An 18,920-nucleotide genomic window follows, 5' to 3' on the forward strand; every position below is an offset into this window, starting at 1 on the left:
AACGATCATTCTTATGACAAGGGTTATTACCTAGCTGATGGCATTTACCCTTCGTGGGCAACCTGTGTGAAGACAAATCCGTAACCCTGAATATGAAAAATGCAAGAGGTTTGCAAAGGAACAAGAGGCGGCCCGCAAGGATGTAGAGCGTGCATTTGGCATGCTATAATTACGTTGGGGAATTGTTCGGCACCCTGCCAGAACATGGAGCGTCGAGAGGACGTGGAAGGTCATGACAACATATGTCATCATGCACAACATGATCATTGAGGATGAGCGGGATAACAACATCTATGACGGTGACTGGGAATTCTAGGGTGAGTTGGTTGAGCCACAGGCAGGGGCAGCTTCATGGAAATACTTCTTGCATATGCATAATTCATTCCGGGATCGATTACTCATGTGGAAAACCAACATGGATAGTTTGTTTCAATATTAAATTTGGTTGTCTTATTTATAAACTATGTGGTGTGATTGTGAACTATTTTTGTTTGAATAATATTCACTTTTCTACAATTTAAATTACCTTGTTATTTGGAAGACAATGGCTATCTGGCCAGGCCTAGGCAAAGCCAGCACGGACCGAATAGGTCGCACCGCGCGCCGGCCACCGAGCGATGCATCCTCCTATCCGTGGGTAAACGGACAAAAACAAATCGTTTAGGTCGTCGATTTGAGTCGGCTCGCTGTAGATGCTCCAAGAAATGCATTTGGGAGTCTAGATTGCTAGTCACGAGACCCTAGTGAATTGTCCGGGTCCTGCCTGAATGAGACTATCTGACGTACTTCAGGATGGTGTTGAATAGCTGACAAGTTGGAGAAAATACATCCATGCTCATGGGTGTCAACTGTCAAGTACCCTGTACATCCAAAAAAAATTGTGGTACCCAAACCTTGTGCTGCCCACATATTGGCGACTCAAAGTTCCTTAGGCTGGTGCCAATGGGGGCGGGAGTGGAGACGGTATCGCCCGGCTTGGGGCGAGAGGCGGGCGGGAGTGGGGCGGGACGCGAGCGCGGGGCGCTGGGGCTGGCGCCGGGCGCTACCGCCCGCTGCCGCCCGGCTACCGCCCGCGTTGGGGGCGACAGCGAGGCGAGAGAGGGGCGATAGCGGTGCTAGTGGGGGCGGTAGGGAGGCGATAGAGAGGAGAGAGGTGGGGTGAGAGTGGGGTGAGAGTGGGGGTGAGAGCTGACGTGGCGAGCCTATAGTGTGGTGATGCACTGGCACCAGCCTTATAGTGTGTGCTCTTCATAATTGTCAAGAGATCGATCCCGTTCTCTTTCGGCCACGATCGGCCGAATCTCCTCTGCTTGCCGTGGATTCGAAGGGAAGATCTGTCTTTGGCGGTCGCCATAATTAGATCTTGGCTTTGTTCTGTTCTTCTGAACCGCAATGTCAGACTTGGGTACTAGCGATCCTACCTTCGGAATTTTGCTAAAGATCTTCTTGATTTGCAAGCATGCACAGCTTTTACCGGCCAGAGACTTGTGCAATCCCATGCGCAGTTCTATCAGTCCTGCCGGCGCCCGTGCGTGCACGAGTGGTGGCCGGACACGCGAGTGCGCTCACTTTTGTGGATGTCGCCACTCCACTCCTCACTATCTACGTAGCTAGTCCAAGCTCCAAAGGAACCCAGCTCACTGCCTACTGCAGCTCGGCTAGCCAGCAGGACGTGTCCACCGTACCATACGGCCGGGGCATATGCCAAAACGGCCGGCCGGCAACGTTGACGCCGACGCGACGGCGCAGGCGCCAGTTCTTCTTCCCCAGCCCGTGTCTCCATCGATCGATCGGGCAACTGGCAGTGGTGCTCTGGTACAGGCGCACGTCCTGATCGACCGATCTGAGCTGAGGCGACGCGCCCACTTGCGGCCTGCATGCCCCTGCCTCCCCATCATTCATGAACCGGCAAGGCAAATAGTACCTACATTGCTAAGTGAGAAACACGTAAAAGTCTGCAAAAAGGAGCTAGCCCTAGCTCTGTTCATAGCTGCCTAGTTGCAACCCGCAGCAGGATTCCACTGAATTGGTCGATCGAGATTTCTATCTGTGAGAAATCCAATCAACATTCAGAATGAAATGGTGCCATATATACTAGCTAGCGTGAGGTTTTTAAAGTTATTTGCGACCCATATGATGCACATGATTCGTTTTCAGATAAGCGCAAGCTGCAAGCTAGTGCTGGCGACTGTGTATTGTGCAAGGGATGAGTCTCGTCTGGTGCCTTCATGCTTCATGGTGGCCAGTACTATTCTCGCTTCAGGTGTCTACATAATTTCTTTGATAATTACTTGTATTCGTAATTTTATTTCTGTCTTTTCTAACGGTTTGTGGACGGGTGCGTGGATCCCAATCATATAGAGGCCAGATGCAATACTTAAACATTTTAAGTAATAAAACTCCTCTATCGAACAAAAATTTTCTTCCCAGCGAGTACGTTTTTAGCATACATATATTTGCTCGCCAGCTATGCTAGGCAACTTGCCCACATCTACTTGTGAGTTCCTTGCATTCCAAGGTACTCCATTTTTAGGAGCAGCTTATTGCGAAGCAAGCTGTGCACTGCTGAATACTAGTAGAATTTTTGTCTGCAACCAGATGTGCTCGCAACCTTTTGAAGCAACGCGCGCGGTGAACATATCTCCACTGATGAAGGAATGATTGAACGACACATGCTAGTATACCTTTTCTACTTTTCCAACTTGAGCAACGACTCAACGAGCATGCGGACAATGTACAACTTGTAGCTTCCAGCTCACTAATATAAGTGACTGTACAATAGAGGTTCAACTGGATTGATCACAACTTGTGTACTTTCTTATATAGAAAATATTATATTCGAGGGATTTTCTGACGGCATGGATTCTCTTGCGTGTAAGTCGGTTTCAAGAAGATGCACCTTTTTTTAATAGAAAAGCGCAACCTCATGAAGAGGTGCAATTCTTCACTAAACTGAAATTGTACTTTCCAAAACTGACTTCAATACAAGAAAACTCTTATCCAACTAAGATGGAGTCTCCTTTAATATATTTCCAGTAAATAAAGTTATATTGTTTTCTATAAAATGAAGTACTCCATACATCTGAAAATGTACGACACATTTTTACGTGATATGGTTTTGAGCAACAATTACTCTTTTAGTAATTGGGTTGTGTGGCAGAAAATTGAATGTCGATGGATTCATATTCATTCACTCGGACGGATGGTACCAAGGCGATCCATTATCTCCATGTTTAGTTTTTTTTACCTACGCTAACCTTTCTCGCCTTCTACACCACATTGTTCATAATAATGGCCCAGATCATGTTAAGGTGTCCCGGCATGCATAATCGGGTTTTCCAACTTTTGATTTGTGGCGGATACCCTGGTCGCATGGATGTCTATAAATCTGCAATTGTTAAAGATGTTGTGAGTACGTATGCATGCAAGATCAACATGGAAACTTATCAAACCCTGCAAGTACTCCATCTTAGCTTGCTTTGTATGACAGCTGGTCGGTAAGGACATTTGCACGATATTAGGGAGGTTATTGGTGTATGTCAATTAACTTCTGATCCTATGGGGTATATTGTCACTGGTTTCTTGGGGAAGAAAGGACAATGCTGGTATATCCAAAGATCTAAACCTCTCTAAGGTCTCAGTAAATGTCGAGTCTAGTCAGGTCAGCACCACCAGCTATCTTTGAGAGGAAACAAGATTTTGATCTCAATAAACTTAGTCAAGAAACTTAGTCGTGACTCATGAGCACTGAAACACTATACATGAATCCATGAGGAACTAAAACCTAGATGTCTACCCCCAAAATGTATTATACCTCTGTTCGAAAATGTATTACGTTTTTGTAGGTTGTTTTGGCCTACCAAAACGCGAGTGTTCCTTCCCGCACGTGATATACGTATATATATCTAGCTTTCGATTTGGTTCTCGACAGCAAGTACAAAGCTAGGCACGTTCACTTGTTCCGGGGAGCCCAAAACAGGCTCGACAAAGGGAACGAAAAGCAGCTCCACTCGCTCACCACTCACGGACTGGAATCGGTACTGGTCGGTCCTGCATGGCACTATATACTGTATGCTGTCAACACGAGATCAGTTTTCAGGTCCTGGTGACTCGAGACCCGGCCCCTACTCTGACGGAGATCGAGGCGACACGACGATACGCTCCATCTGTCCATCGATATGGGCCGGGGTCTGGTATGGTACGAGCGAGTGGTCCAGCTGCATGCGAAGCACCATGCAAAGATACACAGGACTTGGTGCTCCTGTTCCCGCCTTAAGCCGATCGGATACACAGGAGCCAGGACAATAAGTGCACCACATACTGTATTTGCTTCGCAAATCGCAACTGAACTGGTGACTGTTGAGTAGGACGGTCACCGGTCAGATAAACGTCAGAAATTACCACTAGAATCGAGCTCTAAAACTGGCAAAGGATCTAGATATCGCGTGCGATGTTCCCTATGATCGATCGATCTCCCTGGCCAGCAGTCGATCGAGTGATGTTGTTTATAGTTGATTTGTTGACAGCAGAACTCCACTAGCTATGTGTGGCACGGTCAGGTGTACTACGCCTAATCTTGTCATTATCAAGCCATAAAGTAAGGGACAACTCGATCCGTGCGCCATAGAGATCAGTTCAACACTTAGCTAGGTTAGGTATATAGAATACAGGCTGACATAGACTATCAGTCGTCTATCATGATATACTAGCTGCTAGCAGTATTATACTGTACTGATCGGTCTCAATGAGGCATATATCAGCAGCTATTAGCAAGAAGCAATATTCTTGGAGACAACTTTGCTATACTAGTATTTTTTTTTTCTCGAGAACATAGAATTCAGTTAAGTATGTCCGGCCGGTAACCTGCACGAACTTGCGGCGCGCAAACTGATCCGATTAGCTAACTATGTAGGGAATGTTATGTAGACGCTTTACAATTAGCTGCTCGTCCAGACTGCTTTTCCATATTCCATCTTAGCAAATCAATCTGTGTCGACGTAATCTCGTACGTAGCGGCTAAGTCACATGACTCATCTTCCACTTCAGCGCTTGCCTTCTCGCGCCTATAAATTGGGGCTCGGCGCCGGCTTCAGAGCGCACTCACACTCCGCGCCTTAAGCTAACCCAGCAGCAACACAGAGCACTCACAGTCACAGCTACAGATAGTACGAGGGAGAGAGATCAGAGCGATGGCGACGGTTGCTGCTGCCTCGTTGAGCTTCCCGGTGATCAACATGGAGAAGCTGGAGACGGAAGAGAGGGGCGCGGCCATGGAGGTCATCCGCGACGCCTGCGAGAACTGGGGCTTCTTCGAGGTGCTACTTGTAGCTAGATTAATGATTTGATGAACGTAGTGCTTGACGATTCTTGGTGTATATTTTTACAAGGACTGCAATCAGGCATAAGATTCTTGACATGATTAACTTGTATATGTGTGCAGCTGCTGAACCATGGCATCTCGCACGAGCTGATGGACGAGGTGGAACGGGTGAGCAAGGCGCACTACAAGAACATTAGGGAGGACAAGTTCAAGGAGTTCGCGGCGAGGACGCTGGAGGCCGGCGAGAAGGGCGCCGACGTGAAGGACGTGGACTGGGAGAGCACCTTCTTCGTCCGCCACCTCCCCGCCACCAACCTCGCCGACCTGCCCGACCTCGACGACCGCTACAGGTACATACACACCACACGTACGCGTGATTAGTTAATTAATTAATCAGCTGATGACACTAGATCATTAGACTGTTGGTTCTCCTATTGGCTTCTGACGAAAAAGCAGAGGCCCAACCTGATAGCATCAGCTTTGACGAAAATTATTTAATTGAAAAGGCGCCGAGATGATGATTATTATAGTTCCGTAATCGGGAGATTCTGGTCCATAATTCAACTCCAATTTGAAGCTTCGGACCTTGTTTTGCTTGCTTTTTGTGGTACTCTTTATAGAAAGGCTGACGAGGCAGCCTATTGTTAGGCCTGACCGAACATTCTCGCGTGAACAAATCAAATCTGACAGAGTCGCTCCGATAACGGAGTGTTTTAGACTGACAAATTACCATCACTGCCCGCTAAACCGGTCTTATAATGGTATACATATGTTCTAAACTCGATATAAATTTCCATATTTTTTTTAACCCTCGGTCAACCTCATAGTGTCATTTTTATCGAATACTTTTTTTTCCAAACGATCCAAAAAGGATCGAATTTTCATTATCATCAGATAACGAAAATACACCAGATTCTGACACACACAGGGAAGGATCGCCGCCTAATGCTAGCGTTCAGGCGAAAGACTAGAACAAGTTTAAAAGTATTACAGAACATAAAACCCCTGCCTAAAGCACAAGGGATAACAGCCAGGGCAAACGTAAAACAGCTAGCTAACATAAAGCTAGACAGCAACTTCAGAAGCATCAAAACCACCAAGGAGGATCTTCTTAGTGATTTCCATCAGGATTTCTGTCGTCAGGGCTCCTATTCTCCAGACGAAGGCGATTTCCATTATCAGCACTTCCAGAAGATGTTCCATCTGTGCCAACAGACGCAGCAAGCCTTAGCAAGCCGTCAGCACCAGCACGGAGCTCCAGAGCATCTTGTTCACCATGGAGACCTGACCAATATTTCATAAAGACAACAGCATAATTGATTAGTTCAACAGGCGAACTAATGAGCTTATTCTCAAAACAGGCTCTGTTCCTAAGTTTCCAAATGGACCAGCATATAGCTGCAAGTCCAGCAATTTGAGTGTTGCGGCTAGCAGGGACAAATTGGGGAAACCACCAAAAAAATTGGGAGAAATTCCCAGGGCGCGTGGGAGAATTAATGGCAGTAGCAACAGTGCTCCAGACAAACTTGGCAGCAGAGCAACCAAAGAATAAATGATTGATTGTTTCCTGTGCATTACAAAACTGGCAAGTTGGATTACCAGACCAATTTCTTTTGAGGAGATTATCTTTTGTAGCAATGGCATTATGCCAAATTAGCCAAAGCCAGATTTTGATTTTAAGTGGGATCTTGCTTTTCCAGAGATGCTTAAAAGATCTATCCAAACCATTCCTGCACAAATGCTTATACACAGATTTCACAGTAAATTCTCCATTCTTGGACCATTTCCAGCAGGGAGAATCTTTTTCCTGTGACAAGTTAATCTGACTCATCAAACGAATCAGACTAGCCTCCTGGATGATCAAGTCAGGTGTCAGCCATCTTCTGTAAGTAAATCTCCAACCCATATCAGCTGCTTCAGCAACAGTAACATTTTGATTGTTACAAACATCAAACAGAATTGGGAACATATCCTTGAGAGGACTAATGCTACACCAAGAGTCACCCCAGAAGCTAGTCAGTTGCCATCCCCAACTCTCATTCTCCTGCCACAGAGATAAATGCTCCTGACTTGCAACATATCAGACCAGAGAGGGGAGTCTCCAGGTCTATGTTTAGCATAATACACACCTTTGCCTCTCAGATACTTTGCTCTCATGAAATCCTGCCAAGGACCAATACTATGTTCCAGTTTCCACCACCATTTACACATCAGGCTGATGTTGAATTTGAACAAATCCTTGACTCCCAAGCCACCTTTCTGTTTAGGTCTGCAAATCCACTTCCTTTTAGTTCCTTGTTAAGCTGCAGTAACCAACACGACTGGAATCGCCTGCCTTTTAGCGAGTGACACTTGCTGGTATAAACACATATCCTAACGAAACTCGCATTTTCTCGTGTCGTTGTTGTAGGCAAGTGATGAAAGAATTCGCGTCGGAGATCGAGAAGCTGGCGGAGCGCGTCCTGGACCTGATGTGCGAGAACCTGGGGCTGGAGAAGGGCTACCTTAAACAAGCATTCGTGGGCTCCCAAGGCGCGCCGACGTTCGGCACCAAGGTGAGCAGCTACCCGCCGTGCCCACGGCCTGACCTCGTCGACGGCCTCCGCGCGCACACCGACGCCGGCGGCGTGATCCTGCTCTTCCAGGACGATCAGGTGAGCGGCCTCCAGCTGCTCAAGGATGGGGCGTGGGTGGACGTGCCGCCCATGCGCCACGCCATCGTCATCAACATCGGCGACCAGCTGGAGGTGATCACCAACGGGCGGTACAAGAGCGTGATGCACCGCGTGCTCACCCGCCCCAACGGCAACCGCATGTCCATCGCGTCCTTCTACAACCCCGGAGCCGACGCCGTCATCTTCCCAGCGCCAGCGCTCGTCAGCGATGTCGCCGCGGAGGAGAAGGAGGGCGAGGAGGGCGTGGCCGTGTACCCGCGGTTCGTGTTCGAGGACTACATGAACCTCTACGTTCAACACAAGTTCGAGGCCAAGGAGCCACGCTTCGAGGCCATGAAGTCGGACGCTGCGCCCATCGCCACCGCGTAATTAGGAACCCGCCGGTGTGCCAGGATCCAGATAAAAGTGATGTGATGTAATGTGGTGTGGTGTGGTGTGTACCGTAGATATTCTATGTGTATGTAATGTTTTGGCTCATTGGCATCACCGGCTGTGGATGCAGGGGTGTGCTTAGTGATGCGCTGGATTGTTTCTTTTAATGTGGATTATGTCTAAACCTCTGCATCAATCGAAGTGTATGGGCTCGTTACTAATTTATTTAACAAAAGAACTGATAAAGGGCTTTCATTGAAAAAAAAAAAAATCTGAATCCACCCTTTAACACCCACAAATCCGACAATGTGTGAACATCAAGTCAGGTGAGCCTTCTTCATTCCCTGCAAAAAAAAAGTGAGCATTCTTGATGAACTGAAATCTCTATGGCTGAAAATTTTCGAAGGAATTCCACATGCATTAAGCCAGAAACTTGTGTAAGTTAACAAATATGAATTCAGCAAGAAATTCTTAAAAGATGTGACGGAAACTTAAACAGATGTGTACTGGCAAATCCCATTGGCTGATATTTTCCCACAATGCACAATACAATTTATGTTATTTACTTATTTTAATTTATTATTTGCTGCGGTTGAATGTTGAGTTTAAATTTCGGAGAGAAACATTAAAAATAGAATAATCACAATCTGCTCGTAAAAAAACAGGTCGTTTAAGCATTACATCATGCCTCCACATACCTAGAATTGCTTGTATTGCTCCCTTTTTATTTATATTTTTCTGAAATTGGGCGGCTATGTGCAGGGGAGCAAATTGGCCGCATGAGGAACCCGGAGTAGCGGAGATGCTGGTTGGAGCGTTGTGGTTTTCCCGGGTTACGACGGTGGGACTCGATGGCATGGTGATGTGGAGTCTTGGCAGCAGTTGCGTGCTGAGGTACATGTATATGGTGGAGGAGCCAGCAAGCGCCAAGGCGGCATTAACGACATGACATTAATTTTTGCCAGTGATCTGGCGATGATTGTGGCCAGGGAACTAGGCCGTCTGTCCCAGATCGTGAAGCCAGTTGGTGGTACATTGTCACTTTGGTTGGCGACTCCTGTCTGTGTTTTCGTTTTAAGAATTTTTTCAAATACTTGTTGAATAAAAACCTAAAAGCCACATGTACCAATTCGATGTAGGGGCCAGAGTATTTCCCCTTTCCAAAAAATACAATATATATAAAAATATAGGCGTTGTTGTACAGACAGAGATTCGGTACACATGAACACTAGTGATCTCGTTAAAAAAAACAGAAAAAACATATTTTTGAGTTTCAATAAATTCTGAAAGAAATCGTTTATAGTCAATTATGTATTCCACAAACATGTAAAATACAAATTTTAAATATTTTACATTTTAAGCTACACAAAAATGACAAAAGTGTAGATCTGAGTAATCATTTTTAAATCTCCAAAACTTATCATATTTTGTCATTTTTGTCTAGCACAAAATAAAAATAATTTCGAGTTGAGATTTTGCATGATTGTATCACTAACAATCTGATAGGGCAAAGATGGCCGATCTTTCGATGAGAGTATGATAGCGTCGATTTGTTGGTGGAGTTCGTGCTTGACGATCCGACTACACGTGCAAAGCTCGTGCGCCAATGCAATCGCTAGGACAATCTCCGGGAGTTACTGATCTTGCGGATGCACGATCAGCCTGACCAGCGAGGGTCTTAATTCCTACCTGAAATCGAGAACAAGTAAGAACTAATAATGCAATCAGAATTATTGCGGATATAGATGAAAGCTTTATTGAGAAGGTGGGATTCTGAATAGTCGGTCTTGTTCTGGGCGTTGGCCTCAAAAGAAGTACACGAGAGTTGCAGCAATGGCTAACTTTTAATCTAATCAAAATCCGAGCCTAAACGTGACGGCTATGGGGGTATTTAAAGGAGGAAAAGGTGGGGTTTCGGCCAGCCATACATGTGGTGGCCGAACCAAACCCTAGAAGGCCTTTCCCCCTTCAATACGGGCTCTAAAAAGTGGCTGACTTAATTCCTGCGAAAATGACATGGGCCTGGCCCAAAACTAAAGGTGACACAACACAATGCTATGGACGAAATTATGAAGTGGAAAACTCTATATTTCGTCCATGTCTTGATCTCTTCTTATGGTGGCTTCAAAGTTCTGAAATCTCCACTTGCGGCGTCATCTTCAATCCTCAAATGCTTGCTGCCATCTCCTCCATGCATGATCATGCTCCAATGCGTGTCCTCCTCATCCATGCTTGGTCCATCATTCCTAAGAGTAACAAACATATCTGATTTAGGCAGCATCATATTCTCATATATGTGAGGAGTAGTTCCAAGAAACGAAAGTACCTGATAGTTAAGTTGTTTGGCACGAGCTCGAGTGATCGGTCCTTGTATTTGTGTAGCTGTAGGTACAGCGGTTGTATCAAGAGATGGGATGTCCTCATCACAATCTCCAAAAATATTTTCAAATTTTTTGATCACATATAAAAATGCTTTATATTTTTTTAAATGGCAAGAGCACTGAAACTTGGAATCCAAAAACACATTCCGCTGTTGTACAGAACACACACTGTTACAAGTTCATGCATGGTACACGAAAGCAACTTGCGTATTTTTGGACACGCTCATCACTACAAGTTTAGCACAAATTCAGCCATGTATCGTTGATAATGATAACCTTGTGAAATGCAACTAGCATGGATGTACAAAGTGTGTGTTCTCTCACACCACGAAGAGACTATTAGACACTTATTTTTTCACTGTAAATTTGTTAGGTCTATATAGCCAGACATTCAAGTAGATTTTACCTTAGACCCAGTAATGTTGCTAATATATTTTTCAATTGGTTAAACCGTGTGGACCCGTTCGATCATGGTCGTTTCTTCAACGCGTGAAGAATCGCAACCTGTTTATGGAGGTGCCCACAAGGTTGATGAATATTGCGAGCGATATTTTTATCAAACATGGATGACAGTGTAATCTTCGGATCGATTCGCCCTCCTGCACCTTAGGTGGCTATGCAGTCAATGATCATTCTTGTATTGCACCTTATTTATTGTCTTTATTTTTTGTGGCTATGAGATTTGAGCAGTCATGTGCATCTTATTTATACAGAAACCTTTTAACTAATAAAGCTACAAGTTAAGCACCTTATATTCTGATTTTTCTTGGACACGGTACTAGCCGTAAGGCCTTTAAAGGTGCCAACGCAAAAATCATACTCACCGCTAGCTGAATTAGATGTCTCCGATTTATTTTCACACTAAAACACATCTAGAATCTAAATAAATCTGCGACAAATAATTCGAGACAGTGAGTACTATGTTCAAGATTTCTAGCTGAGTACGGAACACTGTGACTACGATTCACTGGTTCAACTGTGGAAAAATGGAACCAAGTACTACATGATACACACGTACTCCAGAATGCATAGTATTTCAGAATGGAGGGAGTATTGATGTAGCCATACCGCCCATATCGTGCACATGAACACCACAGTATTCCGAGGATCAGGGTACACGGACCAGCAACCGACGCCCTTTGCATGTGCATGCTGCGTTGATAGAGCCGCATGGGCCGCGGATCCGCCGTCGACCGATCCAATCTCATCAGCCTTTTTATAGTACGCGCGCGTGCATGCGTAGCTCTTCTCTCCTTGCACGCCTCTCTTCCAGCTTTCCTGGAGGATCGATCATGGGATTATAAAATCACCCTGGGCTAGCTAAGTTCAGAAATCGGAAGCAATGCATGGATGATTTCCAAAAAGGACATGCACATGACAGGAAAGTTAGGCTGGTTGGTGCGAGGATAAGATGACGAGGCTGATCAAAACACTCCTAATTTGGTTTGGTCTGGCTTCTGAAGTTATACACTTGCCACGCGTTCAGAATCTAATTCCTGATCGTCATGGACGGGTGAGCAGTTGAAGATAAAACTTGTCTTGCAAAATTGGTTATGTGCTAAAAGCTTGTAGTCCATGACTCATGAGTCATGATCCAATCCTGCCGACTCCCTGCTCGCCTAAGAAAAGGTCCACACTGCTATCAAACTATTTCTGGCAATAAATTTTCTTGTGGCTGCATTATTATCATTTTTTACTACTCCATATATAGATGTACATACTGGCGCAAATGCCAAAATTCTATTACAACCGTCTCAAAATATAAATCTTTTTAGAAAGCTAAACTCTAAAATAGCTTATATTTTGATACAAAGGTAGTACCTGTCATCATCGAGTGCTTACTTACTTTCTTGATTCCTACATGGAATTCCGCCAAGAGGTTAACAAGGGCATATATGCAGATAGTATATAAGCATGCGTCTGCGAGATAGTAACCCAAATATATATAGCAGTGGCCGAATTATTCTAGCACTATATATAATAAGTGTTAGTTAGCGCGCACGCCACACAGATAATAATGCAGATCGACGAAGCTGCCAGGCTTGCTCATGAGAGGAACAATCGATCTTATCCGGAGAGAACCGCAGCACTCTGCTTGCTTTTGTAAAGCTATCGATCGATCTGTTGTAGAAACATGCAGCAAAATTCCTTTTAGTTAAAGTTGGCCTATTGCGATTAAGGTTGCGGCAGATGTGCGATGATCTGGGAAGGAGACATAGCACGACGGATTAGATTTCGATTCCCGGCCGTTTCAAAAGTTTTTCCAGGCAGCTACCAAAAAGCTTAGCATAGCATATGTACCTAGAATAAGGTCCCAAAAATCTCACGTGCTTAAACTTGGCCAGCAAATGAAGATTTTTTTTTTTGGGCGGGAACAACTGAAAGGTGTTGGTAGGGATCGAATGTGTTTTTGGACCATCTGGTTGTAAAGCTAAACCGAATTATTAAATTAAATGTTTTTTGTTCAAAAAAGCATTAAATGCTTATGAAACAAGTATAGTTTCGCGACAAGATGAATTTATTTATTTTTATCCAAGGGTAAAAACAACATATAGCTTTTTTTTATCCGGCGGTGAAAAATAACCTAACCTAGTTTTTATACGAGGATGAAAACAACAAAGGAATACTCGTATCATTTTTCTAGGTTTTTCCATTAAGCGGTCAATTCTTTTGTCTCATAAGTTGAAAAAATACAAATGATATGAAAATATTGTTAAAGAAAAGGAAAGTGCCTCGCGAAGAATTGCAATTGGGAATGTAGGCTGCTAGTCGCCGGGCCCTAGGGTATTATTCAGGTCCTACCTAAACAGGATTCTCTTATGTCCTTCAGGATGACATTGAGTTGCTCACAAGTTGGCCTGCAACTGGTGTTGCCCACATATTAGTAACGAAAAGTTCCTGAGCGTACGTTGGAGAAGTTATGGCCAGTGAAAACACAAAGTGAACCTCTCATTTATCTCATTTATCAAATGGCGTATGATTAGTTAGCCTAGGATTTTAGAAACATGTCAAACAGTCTAAACCATGATATTTAAGTTTTATGAAAAAATAAAACTTTGGTTATGGGTTTGTGAAACACTATCTCCAATAGTTGTTGACCAACATAGAGGAGATGTGCTCCAATCCCAATCAAAGCCCGGAACTTGTTGGAGAGTTCTTCATGATGATGTTAGATGCTTTTTTTTCTAAAGATCGGCGAAAGATTTTCCTTAATTAACCGAATAAGAAGAAGCAAGTAACACAAAGTTTTAATCTTATGTCCATAGGATACAATCCAACAAAGCATATTCTCCAAGAATTAAATTACCCCAATGCTTAGCACCGGTAAGGATCCAAGATCTCGCCTCCAAGTTAATGCGGCCAAAGAAAACTGAGGCCATGGAGCTCTTGCTTGGATGAGCTTTCATATTAATCAACCGGACAACTCTTCTTTTGTTTAATCAAAAGGAAGAGTTCTAGAATATTTACAAGTATTCAGAGAAATAGGAAGTTGTATCACCCGGACTCAGCACGATGACGACTGCCTAGGAATTGCATTTCACAATCTATAGCATAGACTATAGCCATCGGGGCCCCAGTGAATTGTCGTATCATAGACATGTGTTGGCCTCCACGGTCCACTTGATGACCAGCAGATCGCTACAGAACAATGGTGAAACGCAATTTGACATGGACGAGGAAATTCTTTGTAAGAATGAATGGCCTATTCAGATCTTGTAAGGCTTTGTTTAACTCAATCACTTGTACCTTGCCGGAGCTTTATCTTCAAACCCTAACCCGCCGCCTCCCTCTCCCGCCCCCTTCCCGGGCGGCGACGGAGGCCCCTCCTCCGCCCGCGCCCCACAGCCACCCGCGACCCGTTGCCCTCTGCCGTTGCTGCTGCCGGCTGATACGCGTACAGCACGCGTCCGTTGGGAACCCCAAGAGGAAGGTGTGATGCGTACAGCGGCAAGTTTTCCCTCAGTATGAAACCAAGGTTTATCGAACCAGTAGGAGCCAAGAAGCACGTTGAAGGTTGATGGCGGCGGGATGTAGTGCGGCGCAACACCAGAGATTCCGGCGCCAACGTGGAACCTGCACAACACAACCAAAGTACTTTGCCCCAACGAAACTTGACGAGGTTGTCAATCTCACCGGCTTGCTGTAACAAAGGATTAGATGTATAGTGTGGATGATGATTGTTTGCAGAGAACAGTAGAACAGTATTGCAGTAGATTGTATTTCAGTATAGAGAATTGGACCGGGGTCCACAGTTCACTAGAGGTGTCTCTCCCATAAGATAAATAGCATGTTGGGTGAACAAATTACAGTTGGGCAATTGACAAATAAAGAGGGCATGACCATGCACATACATATTATGATGAGTATTGTGAGATTTAATTGGGCATTACGACAAAGTACATAGACCGCTATCCAGCATGCATCTATGCCTAAAAAGTCCACCTTCAGGTTATCATCCGAACCCCCTCCAGTATTAAGTTGCTAACAACAGACAATTGCATTAAGTATTGCGCGTAATGTAATTAGTAACTACGTCCTCGAACATAGCACCAATGTTTTATCCCTAGTGGCAACAGCACATCCATAATCTTAGAGATTTCTGTCACTTCCCCAGATTCACGGAGACATGAACCCACTATCGAGCATAAATACTCCCTCTTGGAGTTACAAGCATCTACTTGGCCAGAGCATCTACTAGTAACGGAGAGCATGTAAGATCATAAACAACACATAGACATAACTTTGATAATCAACATAACAAGTATTCTCTATTCATCGGATCCCAACAAACGCAACATATAGAATTACAGATAGATGATCTTGATCATGTTAGGCAGCTCACAAGATCCGACAATGAAGCACAATGGGGAGAAGACAACCATCTAGCTACTGCTATGGACCCATAGTCCAGGGGTAGACTACTCACACATCACTCCGGAGGCGACCATGGCGGCGTAGAGTCCTCCGGGAGATGAATCCCCTCTCCGGCAGGGTGCCGGAGGCGATCTCCTGAATCCCCCGAGATGGGATTGGCAGCGGCGGCGTCTCAGTAAGGTTTTCCGTATCGTGGCTCTCGGTACTGGGGGTTTCGCGACGAAGGCTTTAAGTAGGCGGAAGGGCAGGTCAGGATGCGGCACGAGGGGCCCACACCATAGGGCCGCGCGGCCAAGGCAGGGCCGCGCCGCCCTAGGGTTTGGCTGCCTCGTGGCCCCACTTCGTCTCCTCTTCGGTCTTCTGGAAGCTTCGTGGCAAAATAGGACCCTGGGCGTTGATTTCGTCCAATTCCGAGAATATTTCGTTACTAGGATTTCTGAAACCAAAAACAGCAGAAAACAGCAACTGGCACTTCGGCATCTTGTTAATAGGTTAGTTCTAGAAAATGCACGAATATGACATAAAGTGTGCATAAAACATGTAGATAACATCAATAATGTGGCATGGAACACAAGAAATTATCGATACGTCGGAGACGTATCAGCATCCCAAGCTTAGTTCTGCTCGTCCCGAACAGGTAAAACGATAACAAAGATAATTTCTGGAGTGACATGCCATCATAACCTTGATCATACTATTTGTAAAGCATGTGTAGTGAATGCAGCGATCAAAACAATGTATATGACATGAGTAAACAAGTGAATCATAAAGCAAAGACTTTTCATGAATAGTACTTCAAGACAAGCATCAATAAGTCTTGCATAAGAGTTAACTCATAAAGCAATAATTCATAGTAAAGCATTGAAGCAACACAATGGAAGATTAAGTTTCAGCGGTTGCTTTCAACTTATAACATGTATATCTCATGGATATTGTCAATGTAGAGTAATATAATAAGTGCAATATGCAAGTATGTAGGAATCAATGCACAGTTCACAAGTGTTTGCTTTTGAGGTGGAGAGAAATAGGTGAACTGATTCAACAATGAAAGTAAAAGAATGGTCCTCCATAGAGGAAAAGCATCGATTGCTATATTTGTGCTAGAGCTTTGATTTTGAAAACATGAAACAATTTTGTCAACGGTAGTAATAGAGCATATGTATCATGTAAATTATATCTTACAAGTTGCAAGCCTCATGCATAGTGTACTAATAGTGCCCGCACCTTGTCCTAATTAGCTTGGACTACCGGATCATCGCAATACACATGTTTTAACCAAGTGTCACAATGGGGTACCTCTATGCCGTCTGTACAAAGGTCTAAGGAGAAAGCTCGCATTGGATTTCTCGCTATTGATTATTCTCAACTTAGACATCCATACCGGGACAACATAGACAACAGATAATGGACTCCTCTTTTATGCATAAGCATGTAACAACAATTAATAATTTTCTCATATGAGATTGAGGATATTGTCCAAAACTGAAACTTCCACCATGGATCATGGCTTTAGTTAGCGGCCCAATGTTCTTCTCTAACAATATGCATGCTTAACCATAAGGTGGTAGATCTCCCTTACTTCAGACAAGACGAACATGCATAGCAACTCACATGATATTCAACAAAGAGTTGATGGCGTCCCCAGAAACATGGTTATCGCACAACAAGCAACTTAATAAGAGATAAAGTGCATAAGTACATATTCAATACCACAATAGTTTTTAAGGCTATTTTGTCCCATGAGCTATATATTGCAAAGGCGAATGATGGAATTTTAAAGGTAGCACTCAAGCAATTTACTTTGGAATTGCGGAGAAATACCATGTAGTAGGTAGGTATGATGGACACAAATGGCATAGTGGTTGGCTCAAGGATTTTGGATGCATGAGAAGTATTCCCTCTCGATACAAGGTTTAGGCTAGCAAGGCTATTTGAAACAAACACAAGGATGAACCGGTGCAGCAAAACTCACATAAAAGACATATTGAAAACATTATAAGACTCTACACCGTCTTTCTTGTTGTTCAAACTCAATACTAGAAATTATCTAGACTTTAGAGACACCAAATATGCAAACCAAATTTTAGCATGCTCTATGTATTTCTTCATTAATAGGTGCAAAGTATATGATGCAAGAGCTTAAACATGAGCACAACAATTGCCAAGTATCACATTACCCAAGACATTATAGCAATTTACTACATGTATCATTTTCCAATTCCAACCATATAACAAATTAACGAAGAAGAAACTTCGCCATGAATACTATGAGTAAAGCCTAAGGACATACTTGTCCATATGCTACAGCGGAGCGTGTGAAAGTGCATGGAGCCCCCATGTGTGGTTTTGGTAATTAATGACAATCCCTATGGACTAATGTTTGCTTTGAGTTATATTTGTAGGAGTTGTCCATAGGCAATTCTTGAACCATATGTTGGCTTCAAGGTTGCAATAAGAATAAATTGATGAAGGATATCAAGTGTCAAGTATGTCTTGAAGATGAAGATGAAGTGAGCCCTCAAGTTACTTCAAGACATCAACATGATGAAGAATGAAGAAATGAAGTGCAAGTTCAAGATGAGCCATCTCGAAGAGGTCCTTTGCTTGAGTCTTGCCATCCACATGTGAAGATGCGCCGAAGAAGAAGCTCTCCCATGGTGGATTATGGGGGAGCAATCCACAAGACTTCGTCAAGCAAGCACAAGCAAGAAAGGAGTTCCATCTTGTTGAGGTCAAGATCGTCGTCATCGAGCTCAAGTGGAATGCGCAAGTTTAAGGTTTGCTCTTGATAGGGTTTCTTTCTCACCGGTCTCATAGTGTTGTTGGAGACCGGTTTGTAGTTTAGTTGCCGTACTATCAAGAGGGCTCTCGAGTGAGTAACTCGATCGTATCGTTCGGAGAGAGCTCAAACCTTTGCATCCTTGCATCATCTTTCTTGGTTGTTATTTGGACCTTATCCATGTGATGTTTTAGAGCTTGTGGTTATTCTCATGACAAGCTCTAGTTCATCGAAAACGGATTTCGCATAGATCACTTGTTGCGTTTTCAAGTTTGGTTCATCATCTTTCTTGGTTGTTATTTGAATCTTATCCATGTGATGTTTTAGAGCTTGTGCTTATTCTCATGACAAGCTCTAGTTCATTGAGAATGGTTTTTGCATGGGCAACTTGTTGCATTTTCGAGATTGGAGGTTTTACCGGTATGTCTTTTTTAGATAGGTCAAACCTTTCATCATTTGTTTCTATCCTACCTTGTTGGACTATGATGGTTTCCTGCATGATCTTGTAGAGCTTGTTC

The 18,920-nt window shown here is 44.0% G+C and overlaps 1 protein-coding gene across 1 annotated transcript; it reads left to right on the forward strand.

The window, feature by feature from the left end:
* The first annotated feature begins 5,084 nt into the window (after positions 1–5,084).
* LOC127306001 (1-aminocyclopropane-1-carboxylate oxidase 1) lies at positions 5,085–8,563 on the forward strand. Its single transcript, XM_051336603.1, has 3 exons — positions 5,085–5,315; positions 5,441–5,670; positions 7,731–8,563. Exons 1-3 carry the CDS (start codon positions 5,190–5,192, stop codon positions 8,362–8,364), a joined length of 990 nt encoding a protein of 329 aa, XP_051192563.1. The 5' UTR covers positions 5,085–5,189; the 3' UTR covers positions 8,365–8,563.
* Positions 8,564–18,920: the final 10,357 nt, after the last annotated feature.

Source organism: Lolium perenne, chromosome 6 (genome assembly GCF_019359855.2).
Source record: "Lolium perenne isolate Kyuss_39 chromosome 6, Kyuss_2.0, whole genome shotgun sequence".
NCBI classification, from domain to species: Eukaryota; Viridiplantae; Streptophyta; class Magnoliopsida; order Poales; family Poaceae; genus Lolium; species Lolium perenne.

Bases quoted from the DNA above. Each gene is read 5' to 3' on its own strand.
- LOC127306001 (XM_051336603.1), top strand. From the start codon at position 5,190: ATGGCGACGGTTGCTGCTGCCTCGTTGAGCTTCCCGGTGATCAACATG. The intron at 5,316-5,440 runs GTGCTACTTGTA...ATATGTGTGCAG, and splicing joins AGAACTGGGGCTTCTTCGAG to CTGCTGAACCATGGCATCTC. The intron at 5,671-7,730 runs GTACATACACAC...TCGTTGTTGTAG, and splicing joins GACCTCGACGACCGCTACAG to GCAAGTGATGAAAGAATTCG.